A 15,000-nucleotide genomic window follows, 5' to 3' on the forward strand; every position below is an offset into this window, starting at 1 on the left:
AGAGAGCCGAGATGCGGCCGATTAAACAGGATTAATATATTAATATATAAATACTGATATTTATATAAGATTGAAGTTTATCCTTGCTTTATCAGGTAAACACTTCACCACCATTGCCTTGATTGTTTTACGCACACACACACACACACCCACGCACACACACACAAACACACAGACACACACACACACACATATATATATATATATATATGTATATATTACTAACAAGGCTTTGTATAATTAATTAATTCATTGTATAAGCAATATTACTTGAAGAACTCTCTAGTTACTTGTAACCGGCTGACCAAAACATGCTCATGAATGAGTAGAGAATGTATATATATATATATATATATATATATATATATATATATATATATATATATATATATAGACAAATATTATTGAATAGCACGGAATTATTCTGTTTTACAATTTTCCTTTTTATCTTCTCCATTCTCCGAATAGTCCGTTTTGTGTTTTTCTCGAAATTGTATATGTTGGATCCATAATCGCGAGCGCTTTCGACAGAATTACTTCTATCATCCTCAGGCATATTGTAGAAATAAATGTAGATTGTTTTTTAACTCACTTATATATACATTTTTTCCTAGTCACGTGGTAATTTGTTACAAGTTAGGTGAGCGGACATTTATTTTTTTTTTTTACATATATTAAACACATTTATCTATACAAACGCATATATACATTATCAAACATTTATCCCAAACATTTCAAAACGTTCCGGCTGCACTCATAATTAATATTATTTATTTGAGGCTTCTTTATTTTAATGCACAATGCTTCGAGTATTCTTAGCCTATTTACATTTCTCTCACTCTGCAATACTCTTGTATTTTCTACCATAATTCTTCGAAATTCCGAATGTTGGCAGCCATGTCCCTTCAAATGTTGTGATATGGAGCTAGAGTCAGAGAGGTGGAGAGACAATCTTCGCGACAATGTGTTAGTTGTTGAACCAACGTAGCCACTAATATTGGAGATACACTCTCTTATTGGGCAGCTAAATTTGTAAACTACATTGGTCCTTTCCAACAGGTCATTTGTTTGCGAAATGTTGTTTTTCATTACAAGGCTTGTTGTCGGTATTTTTTAATAATATATAATAAATTTTATTTTTTTATTATTTTTGGGGGCAACATATCTACGGATTATATTTTTAAGAATACTCTCATCGATTTTTGAGTTTTTGTGTAACTGGTTACGGTAATATATATTAACGGGTTGATAATTCTCTTGAATATTACTAATTTGATTCAAATTACTAATGGCTAATTTTATTTCTTTATCTACAAGAGATTTAGGGAATTAATTATTGATTAACACTTGTTTTATATTTCTTAATTCATTAAAGAATATTTTTTTGCTAGAAATCACCTTTGCACGGTGTATAAGATTCCTTATCATATTCGTTTTATAACGGAATGGACATTCACTTTTAAAATTTAGAATACAGGAATTCTGATGTAGGTTTTTTAAAAACTGAGGTGATAAATTCATCGCTACTAGAATCAATGAGAACGTCTAAAATCGAGATTTTATTATTAGTACTTAATTCATATGTAAAGTTAAGAACTGAATTATTCTGCAAGATACCTTTTAATATTCTATTTCCTCTGTGTTATTGACAAGAATTAGTATATCGTCTACATATCGAACGTACAATTTCGAGAAAAACACAAAAAGGACTATTCGGCGATTGGAGAAAATAAAAAGGAAAATTGTAAAACAGAATAATTCCGTGCTATTCAATAATATTTGTCTAAATGAGAAAATGTTACCTACCTATATATATATATATATATATATATATATATATATATATATATATATATATATATATATATATATATACACATCAGATATTTCCTGTCAGAATTTAAGACGTTCTTCGTTAGTTTGAAAATCAGACTTAATAGACAAAGCGTCTATTTTATTGAATGACGTGTATATATGTATGTATATATATATATATATATATATATATATATATATAGATACATAAATGACTACTTCATTCAATCACATATATTATCATACGAATGTATAATTTTATGCGTAAGCTTTCAGTATTTACTTCAACATTGCTCAATACATTTAAGTTATAAAAATATAAATGGCAATTAAGCTATAGAGATTATTCCGCGTTTCATGCACGCTAGGATTCGTAAGGCTTAAGTTACACAGAATATTTCGCGTTTCATCCGCGCCAAGCCCGACGAATCCTAGTGTGGATGAAACTCAGAATATTCTGTATAGCTTTAATTTCATATATATTTTTATAACTTTATATATATATATATATATATATATATATATATATATATATATATATATATATATATATATATATGTATGTATATATGTATATATACACTCGCGTATTTTGGTAACATAGTCTTATTTAAATAAACTTGATATACAAGTTTGTGTATTGATTTTATTTACTTTAAACATTTTTCTTCTATATTGGTCTTATATCTGTCTTAAAGATTTGATCAAGAGAATGGATATTCCTTATAGGCCGAGGATTTTTCTTCGGCATTAAAATGGTAACAAATATAAAAGTGAAAAAAATATAAAAATAAAAGTGAAAAAAAAAATTATGTCAGAAATAAATCTGATGTACATCTGACAAAACCCACAACAGTAAAATGTTATTTTTTTTTGTTGTAAATGTTATTCACATAAATCGTTTCTACATTTAAAAAAAGACAAAGAAACTTTGTCTAATATTTAGAAACTATTCATTGAAAATGTTCGTAGAATTAAAATTTTAATTTTAATTATTCAAAATGTATTCACCCTATGTTTAGACAAAATTGAACAAATATTACTGTGCTATTTAAATATTACTATGCTATGTAAATGCTAACTATGAGTTCGAATCAATTCGTAAATTGATTTTAAACTGAAATAAAAGTAGTAAATTTTTAGAAAAAGCGTTAAAGAATTATAAATGAAAATTAAGAAAATGTGTCTTAATTAATGTAAAGTCTTTTCAATAACTTATATATATATTTATATGTATGTATGTATGTATGTATGTATGGTTATATGGAGTTTTGGTAAAATATGTTTATTCAGTTTTACTTCACTGTTTGTGCGTATCCATTCTTTTTTGTTTAAAATATATATATAATATCTTATATATATATATACATATATATAATATCTTATATATATAATGTCTTATATATCTATCTTATATATATAATATCTTATATATATACATATATATAATATCTTATATATATATACATATATATAATATCTTATATATATAATATCTTATATATCTATCTTATATATAATATCTTATATATATACATATATATAATATCTTATATATATACATATATATAATATCTTATATATATATAATATCTTATATATATAATACCTTCATTAAGACATTATATATATAAGATATTATATATATGTATATATTTATAAGATATTATATATATGTATATATATACAAGATATTATATATATATATGTATAAGATATTATATATATATGTATATATATAAGATAGTATATATATGTATATATATAAGATATCATATATATATAAGATATTTTATATATGTATATAGATAAGATATTTATATATATATAATATACTTTTTGACTAAAATTAAAATAAGGTCTCTTATCAAGCAAAATCGTTTCTTTTATTCAAAAAGTTTGAGAGTTTACTTCATAGGCATGAATATTATACACAAATGAATATTCAGATTAAGAATATAAAAAAATAAAACAACTTACCATTGAATGTTTTCCAGTTGTAGATTATTCACCATGTATATTGAAAGAAAAAAAGGGAGGTCTTTCCGTGAAAATATTCAATATTAAGCATTTTACTATAAATCTATGAGATTATGATATTGTTATTATCAAAGAAATGCTTGTGTCCCTATGAAGATATATTTTAAAAAAAACATAGACAAACTCTGTTGCTTGATATTAGACATTATTTTAGATCGTATCATATATATTCGACTGACTAAACAATCAATATACAGTTATATATATATATATATATATATATATATATATATATACATATAACTATGCATGTGTATACTACTTACTTTATGTATTAGATATATATAAGCAATTTAAACTCGTGCGCACATTTAAAATATATGGACATGAAATAGAAGCAACATAGAAAAGAAAAGAATATTTATTTCAAAGCATCTTGTTAGTATACGTCACTCAGAACTCACCCGTAAGGAGTTTTCCGACCAGAAAATTCCCTAAAAATATCCATCAAGCAAACATTTAAAAAAGAATAAAATACAAAAGAGAGGTAAACACAAGCTATTATCATTAAATGAACTTTTGTTTTCCGACGTTTGTTTACAAAAAAATCGGCAAATATTTTGACATTTTAGCTTAAATACAGGGTGCGGTAGAGCAATTTGCTTATTTAAATTTGGCGCCCTGAAACGATAGTCGCTCCAAGAATTGTAGCAATGGACTTATTTGAGAGGGTGGAGGTTAGAGTTATGCTTCTCTTGCGCTTCATTTATTTTGTATTTATTTTTCAGGCATCCCAGTGAACATTATAGTCTGGACAAAGTTAGAATGCGTTGTTGAGGCATTTTTTTCAAGCAATCGCTCAAACGTTGCAACGAAACGTGCTTTCCGTAGACATTGTGGGGATATCTGAAATCAATTGTTTATAACGATCATCTCCGCGCCTTGACTCACCCGAAAAACGACATTAGTCGAGCTGTTGCTAACATAGCCATCGATGAGCACGAAATAGTTGAACGATACTTCAGAGTTCGATTAACTCAGTGTATAGAGAAAAATGGACGCCATCTTACTGATATCTTTAAAACTGGTAAAAAATAAAATTTAAAAGCTGCACTAGTTGCAGTTCAAAGACTTACATGCATACCTGCAGTATTTGTGTTTTAATTAATATTCCAAATAAGCAAATTGCTCTACTTCCTCCTGTATAACAGAACACAGAAAATGAGCAAAAACAACATAATTTTTTTTTTACTTATTGATTTTTCTTCTTTTTTTTTACAGATTCGTTTTAGATGAAGATCGATAATTCAGATTATTCTTTTTACTATTCCCATTTTTTATGTTGTTTCATTTGATTCCTCGTAAAGCGAATTCGACACAAGGCCAGGTGTAAGTAAGTTGAACATATTTCTGTAAAACGAATTGAATTCGAACTTGTCACCTTCTAATACTGGATGTTATTCCCAAAATTATCAACTTCTTATGCAACTTCTTACCTTCTTTATGTGCCACTTGTCGAACTCGTATATCAACATGATATTTTTATTTAGTAAACATAAGTAGATTGTTCTCTTTTCGTCAGCCATAACCGAATAGAAATCTCAATCAAGTAATTTGTTTTATCCTTATGTAGTGAGAATTGAACCATCAAGTCCAAAAGAACTTATTGCACTTAAAACGGTTATCTGTTGCGCCACTCATTCGTGTACGAATTCCTGAATTCCTATATATAAATTTCAGATTTCGACAAAACACACGTGTGGAAATTCAATTTTTATATAGACCGAAACATTGTTAGAATTATATCCAAGATCAGAATAGAAGTCATAAACCCCAAATAAAACAAATCAAAATATCTAAACGTTTCCCAAATATTGACCCGTCATGCAGTCTTCGATCAGATATATTCTACTTTTTTTATCTACAACGTTTATTTATATAATGGTATTACCTAACTATCATTTTGTTATTAGTCGTATATTAATTTAAACCTAAACTTTAAGAATTACAAATTCTACATATTATTTCATTGTAATTCATTATTGAGATGAGTATAATTTATTAATTTTATTTATTGCGGACTGTAATCCTTATATTTTTCTTAGTTGTTTCATCACGTTTCGGCCAACTATTCCACTGGCCTTCGTCCGGTGGTAACCGCGACGAGATAAGAACTCTGAATCTCCTGACTGCATCCACTGCAATTACTGACTTCCGTAGTTGTCGTCGTCTCACCACGTTTTGGGACGGCATTTGGTAGGATTGAAACCGCTATCCTCATACAATGCTCAACCGTAGAGATTCACTGTCACTATCAACTGCGAGACGGGCCCAAAAGGCGAACAAGGTTGACTTTTTTGGTCTTATAAATCCATGTTTATTTATTATCTGATCTTCCATGGTCGGGTCCGTACCAAATAGTATATATTATTGGCATTCATTATTGAGATAAGTATTATTTATTAATAGTCTACAATAAATAAAATTGACGAATTCTACCTATGAACATGTTCCTCGATTAGGTGGAACTCCCCAATCCTTAAAGGAAGTAAGTCTATCTAGTGTTCGATAAATCCTGATTTAAACCTTCATTTCCTTGTGGAATGCTCACAAATGGGAAAGACTCCATGAGTAAACCTCGAAGGAAAATTCAGCGTGACGCCCTTTAGGCAGTTGGACGTTGCCTACAACTTTATGGGACAGCGTTTGTGCCAGAGACGTGTAGAGAGGGACGTGCTTCATGAGCAATAGGCTAACCTTCATATCACACCGTTCAAGCCAGCATCCAAAGCACCCGTGGTCAACCATCAACGACTGGGGAGCTTTACACTGATATATGGACATGAACCGAAATACTTTAAAAACAACTCGCAGGCTGTCAACAAAAAATAACAGCTAATTTTATTAAAACATTCACCATGAAACCGGTGTAATATGTTGACACGCTAAAGAACATCTATTATCTTGTTGAACGTTATTTCATTTGTATTAATTTTATAATTTATAATTGTGGATACACCGATTGTTATATAGCAACGCCATTTTTATCAAATGTATATTTTGGAATTTGTCAATTAAAGATTCCAGAGCCCGCGTAGTATATCGAACTGAACGGTTGAATTTAAACACGGGATAAATTGTTCTCATACTCTCTAATATTGCTAATATATCGTGTGTTTAGTGTCACCTGCAGCTAAGATTGAATCTTCAACGTCCAGTAGACTATAACTTTAAACTGATTCTTAACCAACACTGTTAAGCTTTGTTCCATGAATTTATGTTGCCTGCAAATTGTCATGTCATTTCGGCCCATAGAACAAAAGATATGAGCATGCCAAGATTCAATTTGGTTACGAGTATATATACAGGGTGACCCCTCCCCAAACGGGATCCAACTCTATTTAGGCCCCGTTTCTTTCTTAGTGTTTTATCCGAATGAAATGAAACTTTGGTCATAACTAGTTTATTATATTCAAAACATCAAATCAAAACACTAGGGTCTTTGTCCTTTTTTTCTCCGTTCTACAGCATATGTTCTAGATGCCCTCTATTTAGCTTTTGTTTTTGTTTTGGGTCACCCTGTATATATATATATATATATATATATATATATATATATATATATATATATATATATAAACTACTTAATTTACTCATAAAATTAATATACGAAAGTATAAGTTTATGAGTAAACTTTAAGTATTGACTTCAAAAGTGTTCAATACGTATGTATATATATATATATATATATATATATATATATATATATATATATATATATATATATATATATATATAATGTATACCACATGTTTTGGCAATTTTATTAGTTCCAAATCCCAGCGACTATTGATCAGAATTTAACAAACGAAGGATCGTTGGAAAGCTAATTACCTGCATTGTGTAGTGAGCTATATTATATTTCCCCTTAAGGTCGCACATTAATGGGATCATCTCTCATCCAAAGCCTAATTTTCGAACTTCTTTTACAGCTATAAAATATTTCAGTTATTCATTTTTCGTAGTCTTGCATATGACTTACAAAATATCTGATATTTCCCCAAAGCATCTGGCTTGATGGAAGGGAAACTAAAACTTGCTGCTATGTTTTCAAATGATATGAGGTAACACCTATAGGAGACTTGATTCAAAATGTTTCTCATATGTTATATCTCCTCTCGTTGGTTTGCATAGATAAAGTAAATTTCAAGAATTATTTAATACTGGAGATATTAATAATCGTTCCCTATTTCATAAAGGGTAGAGGTTTTATGTATATATATATATATATATATATATATATATATATATATATATGAGGTTTATACAAGAATTCTCAATACCAACGAAAATCAAGATATACATTTTATTGATTTATATTTAGATATCCTACACATTCATGTGTATGTTTCAGTCAAATAGTTATACACAACTAGTTAAATCATCAAGCGATGTTGGTTTTACAAAAGTCGAGTCTAATTAAGCACGGTTATTTTCATTTTAAATTAATTTTTTTAATAGTATGTGAATCCCCCCTCCCCAGGCAAGCTCTTCTAGTAAATTCTCCTATATGCATTAAAGAGTGGACTTTTATGAAAGTAACATCACTTGATGATGTCTTTAGTTGACGGAAACATACTCATGAATGTGTAGCGATACCTAAATATTTATTTTAAAAGAAAACAAAGTATATATATATATATATATATATATAGTTATATATATAAATATATAAGGTGTATATATATATATATATATATATATATATATATATATATATATATATATATATATAGGGTAACCCTCCAAACGGGCCCCGTGTACCCTTTATGTGATATCTCCATTATTTATTCACCGATTGCCCTTATTTTACAGGACATGGACGAATCAACAACCGGGAGTACACCAAGACAGCAGTGGGAACTGGGACAAAGAATACACTGTTAAAGTTTACTACAAGACAGGCTCGTTTAAGAAAACCCAGGGCAGTTTCATACGTCAATTCGAATGTGAAAAGGCTCCATCCAAAAACAGAATTCAGAACTGGGTGGACAACTTCGAGAAGTATGGAACCGTGGAGAAGCTCAACGCTGCCAGAGAGAACAATCTAAGCCACTCGGGACGTCCCACGAAGCGAACAGCCGAGCTAGTCGAAAGAGTTAGGGAGTCTCTCCAGCAGAGTCCGACACACTCTGTGCGTAAGCGAGGTCAGTCTTTCGGTATGCCCCGTGAGACTTGCAGGAGAGTGCTGGTGAACGATATCAGGCCTTACCCATACAGAATACAGACGCTACAGATCCTTACAGCCTCAGACAAGAAGCAGAGGAGGACTATGGCAGTCAAGATTCTCGAGAAGATCAAGGAGGCACCAAGTTTCCTTAACCTCCTTTGGAGCTCAGATGAAGCCCATTTCCATCTTGATGGAAAGGCAAACTCCAAGACAAATGTCTTCTGGGGGTCGTCCAGACCCAATCTAAGAGGCATCCTTGGACCAATCTTCATCGAAGAATCTGGCGCAGCAGTGACAGTCACCAAGGAGCTGTATGTGGAGGTCCTCAAAACCTTCAAGAGTGAGGTCCAGACCATCAACCCATCGCTCATGAGCAAGTTCTGGTTCCAGCAGGACGGAGCAAGTTCTCACACCTCAAATCTGTCCCGAGATTGGCTAAAAGAGAAATTCGTAGGCCGAGTGATCAGTCTCAAGACTGATTTTGAGTGGCCACCCCATAGCCCGGACATACGCCCCCCAGATTTTTTTCTTTGGGGCTATCTTAAGGACAGAGTCTACACAGGGAAACCGGGAACAATCAAGGAACTCAAGGAAGCCATCAGGGAGGAGATGAGAGCCATTACAAATTCGTTCTGTAAGAACGTCATGGACAACTTCGTGCTGCGCCTCAACAAATGCACGGAGCTAAATGGAGACCATCTAGAACATATGCTGTAGAACAGAGAAAAAAAGGCCAAAGGCCCTAGTATTTTGATATGATGTTTCGAATATAATAAAGTAGTTATGACCAAAGTTTCATTTCATTCGGACAGAACGCTAAGAAACGGGGCCTAATTAGAGTTGGGGCCCGTTTTTTAAAGAATGCAATTTAAATTCCAGAAAAAAAACAAAAAACAAAATTAACCTATATATATATATATTTCAATAAAATAAAAAGCTATAGCAAACATCTAAATGACTACTTTAAACACAGTTCCTGATTTCAAAAAAAGAAAAACTAAAAAATTCATCTGCCTTACTTTTAATGCTAGGTTTATTTATGGTGTCTTTTAAATTCAATAAAAATCCTCCTAAATTTGCTGATGAGGAGACCGTGCTTACCAAAAAAACTATATATAATTGTTCTACATAACTTCATGTATACCACAAATAAAAAAGCACGGATTTCCGAAACGATCGTACAGATAATTGACTTTGTTGTTGTTCCTTCTTATGAAACTGATTTTTAATTTAATTAAAATTTGATTTTTAAATTAAAAATTTTTTTTTTTAATTTTTAAATTGTAAATCACATTACTTAATATATATATATATATATATATATATATATATATATATATATATATATATATATATTGGGAGAGAAAGGTGGAGGGGAGGGGCCGAATTTCGTCAATATTATCGACATATAGATTCATGCATCTAGATTCGTTATTCTCTGCGAGTCGTTTCAGGAAAACACGTACTACAAATGCACTTATAGACCTACTAATTAGTAAAAAAAATAAATGTCGTAAATAAGAAACAAAACAAATGATTATTACATTAATCAATTCGAAAAAAAACCCCATCATTATATATATATATATATATATATATATATATATATATATATATATATATATATATATATATATATATGCACGCCATCGAAATCATTAATTATCAATTCGAATTGTACTTTATATTGATGATTATGTTTGCTGGGGGGGGGTTTAATGATCATTTGTTTTCTTTCTAATAAAAAAAAAACAACTAAACCTTATTACGGTACTCCAGATATGTTTTGAAGCGTAATTGCTTTCGAATTGCTGTTAATAGTTAACGACGGGATAAATTGGATAATAAACAATAAATATGTCATGCTCGTAACGGTGCAATCGATGTAACATCCGATTGTCTTCGAACTCAGGCATTTGTTCGCATTTCGAACTGGACTCGTTACTTCATCCACTGCAATAGCATACATTTCTGCTATCAGTGACAACCGTGTGACCGATGCTTCCATTCAGTCGCAAGAGACAATGGATACTCCCTGTAAGGGTCACTGCGCATGTAATTGTGTGGCAAGGTCATATCGGGTGTAGCGGATCTACCACTAGTCACTCCCTCTTTAATAGGGTAAAATTAAGGGTCTGAAATCTAATAGGTCCAAATTTATCAATTAGGTTCCAACCCCTGAGCGCACATACAACACTTGGAATTCCCAAATAGTCACACATTTTAGGATTGCTCAAGCTGAACGTTGTTTACTTCTATGATCTAACGGGAGACGGTGTGTCAACGTGAATTATGCCGAGTATATATATGTGTATATATATATATATATATATATATATATATATATATTACACAGTGATCACCACTTATCAAGGCCCGGAAGCCACTCAGGGATAAGGGTTATTGCAAGTACATCACGTTAGTGTGGATATATATATATATATATATATATATATATATATATATATATATATATATATATATATATATTACTACTGTAATATAATACACTAGTGTCTCATCATTTCCGGAAGCATTAGTGCAAGGTGCCATGATTACCGCCAGCCGAGATATTCCAACCCGGCAATAAAACCAGCTCTGACTTCATTAGCAAGGAACAAACCCACACGGCCAACTTTAACTGCGACAAATATCGTTGAAATTTAAACATTTATTATCTTTAATGTCGAGACGTCCGTCCATAGTAATCTAACGATTATAACATCGTGATCTGCGAATATATATATATATATATATATATATACATACATATATACATGCACATATATATACATACATACATATATATACACACACACATATATATATATATATACATATATATATATATGTGTATGAGCAAATCATCGCATACTGATAAGATCATTCTGGCAGACGTTAAAACTCATTTAAAAATAAATGTTTAAATTCCAACAGTATTTCTCGCGGTTAAGGTTGACCGATTGGATTAGTTCTTTGCCAGAGATTGCTTCTGTTGCGGGGTTCGAATCTATCGACGGTGTTAATCATGACACGCTGCACTGATGATTCCCGAAACGATGAAGCCTTAGTATTTGTAGGTATTTAATAATTATTATAGTTATTTGTTTGCATGAATTCAATTATTTATACGAAAGTGCAGTTTTACCTAAATGCGAGTTGGGAAAAATTTCCCTTTTACAAATTTCGTACTCCCGAATATATATATATATATATATATATATATATTGTTTAAAATATAATTATCCACTGACATGTACACACACATGTTTAATATATATATAAATATATATATATATATAATTATATAAATAATATATAAATAAATATATATAATATTTATAAAATATATAATATATATAAATATAAATAAATATATTTAATATATATAAAATATATATAAATATATATATATATAAATATATGCAAATATATATACATATATATAAATACATATAAATATATATATATAATATATATATATATATATATATATATATATATATATATATATATATATAAACAGGTTAGAACATTTAAATAACTCACAAATGTATTCTTAATGTCGCTCGTAGTGATAATTGACAGAATTAATTCACTGTTTTTACTTTTATCGTTCTGCCATAGGTCACCTCTGTTGGAACAAGAGCAAGCTACCTCTGTAAATGAAATATAGGGTTCTGTTCGAAATTCCATATAACTGATGAGGTTGAAATACAGATTCATGATTTTTTTTGTTTAATACTATATATTTGAAACTCTTTGAGATAAGGCTTCATATTTGTGCATTTATACTCTTCTATTACTCTATTTAATTCACAGAGTTTGTTCTTATGCTCGTTGTCAAGCTTAACGAATAATTTGTTATGTACAATCAGATGTATAATTTGCAGTTTGATAAACGTTCATTTCTCAGTGTCTGTGACTGAACACTAAAAATAAATTACTTCTACATTTTACCCGTCCATGGCTGAGGCAACGAGAGCAAGCTACCCTGGTAAATTAAATTAAAAAAAAATATGTTCGAAATATCTTACAGGTGCCTGGGCTCGACATAGAGATTACAGAGTTAATCGAGACACACCTAAAGAAAGCCGGAGGTTACACCGGTCAAAACGCACTTGAAACAACATTCAATATGGGAACAGTAATCTGATGAATTTGTATAAGTACAATTTTTATGAAGAATTGAACCGAAAATTGAAGTTTTAATTAATTCAATACTTTTATCAACGAAACTTTGTGATCGGTGGAAACTTAAGACAAAAACACTCATACAATATCACAGGAAATGGGTTGAATGCAGAAAAAATGCAATTAAAGTACAAAAACTTTGTAGAGTAAAATAGGAAAACAATGGGGAATATTGGAGGTAAAAGTCTAAAATATTCAAAAAGAGTAAATCAATTACTACAACACATTATTAAAGAAACAATCAATATCTATTAATTCTGAAAAATAAATATCAAATAAATATCTATCTGGTCTAAAACGAATAAAAATATGAATAAAGTGAAAATATTGTGTGTGTGTATATATATATATATATGTGTGCGTGTGTGTGTGTGTGTGTAGTGTGTGTGTGAGAGAGAGCGAGAGAGAGAGAGAGAGAGGGAATGTCAAAGACTATGTAATTATTTCCAAAAGCAAACAATGTCGCAGCTCACAAGATCCATGGCAGTCAACAAACCGAAGTCAAAGACTCCAGTGTCGCCCTCATCTGAGCTCATCATTTAGACATATGCGGACTGGGTATTCGAAATCCGAGCCTCAAGTCGGATTTCACCGCGGTTTGCTTGATCTATGCTTGTTAATAGACTTTCTTGTGTGCGGGGTGTTTGCACAGTTGGCGGAGTGCTTGCGTGGCATGCAAGGGGCTCGAGTTTCGAATTCCGAGTTCGGATAGGTCTAACTGATGAGCCCAAATTTTGACGAAACTCGAGCCGTGGACTTCCGGTTTATTGAGTGCCATGGCTTTTGCAAGTTGCGACGTTTTTTGTCTCTCTCTTTCTCTCTTTCTCTCTCTCTCTCTCTCTATGTATATATATATATATATATATATATATATATATATATATATATATATATATATATATAATCAAAGTATGTAGGTAAATAATGTTACTAAAAATATAATATAAATTAACAAATGTAGGGTGGACAAAAAAAGCACAAAATATGAATTAAATAAACTAAAGTGTGATCGGCTTAATATTTATATAATGGCATTTTATTTGAGTAAGTTTTAAAAAGTAGATAAGCTTTATTACATCGGTTCAAATCGAGATTAATCATTTGATTAGGGAACTTCCAGATATTCATTGAGTTCTTTTTCTCTGATCATTTTATTTCTTTGCTCGGTGATCTTCGGTGAGGCACAAGATCTCCTGAGTTAAACTCATGCGATTTTTATTGTGCGGATATTTAAAATCAAAATTTATTCGATCATGGGTGAGGAAAATCGTGCAAGAAATGATCCGCAAGGTTATTGATATTTTTATGAACGTCTCGAACAATGATGGGAAACATATTTATAATTAAATTGTCAAAACGGAAATAAAATGGCATTATATATATATATATATATATATATATAGTGCCGCCATGTCATTTTTTAAAACCCGTAAATTTAAACGAAATTGAATATAGCTGTTTGATTTGTATTTTATTCCTTTATAATTTTACTTGTTCATATTTGATTTTTAATTGAAGTATCCTAATGTTCACGTCAATTAAAAAAATAACTTCAAAGTATGAAGACAAACATGAAACTCCGCAGCAGCAACAAATAAGATTAAAACCGGCTTAAAACATCCACCTTTTCTCATCTCTAATCGTAAAATGTCTTCCTTTTAGCATCTCTGGTCGTAATTTTGTTAGTCCTAGGTTATACAACGTAAGATTTTGTCCAGTTACCTTGAGTCTTCCTTAGTAATCGTCAGGAGCTCATTAAGCTCCAGTTTTCTGGTTTATCC

At 30.4% G+C, this 15,000-nt stretch overlaps 1 protein-coding gene across 2 annotated transcripts in view; it reads right to left on the bottom strand.

Moving 5' to 3' along the window:
• LOC145241433 (metabotropic glutamate receptor 1-like) overlaps positions 1 to 15,000 on the bottom strand; it is a 704,312-nt gene that overhangs the window by 66,158 nt on the left and 623,154 nt on the right. Inside the window, exon 8 of one of the 2 annotated variants that reach the window (XM_080104383.1) lies at positions 4,260 to 4,289. The exons of the other annotated variant lie outside the window; for it this stretch is intronic. Coding sequence (XP_079960509.1) covers positions 4,260 to 4,289 — 30 coding nt within the window. The remainder of the gene's footprint in view (positions 1 to 4,259; positions 4,290 to 15,000) is intronic. 2 annotated transcript variants of the gene reach the window in all.

Source organism: Euprymna scolopes, chromosome 20 (assembly GCF_053919585.1).
Source record: "Euprymna scolopes isolate OS-2025 chromosome 20, ASM5391958v1, whole genome shotgun sequence".
Lineage (NCBI taxonomy): Eukaryota > Metazoa > Mollusca > Cephalopoda > Sepiida > Sepiolidae > Euprymna > Euprymna scolopes.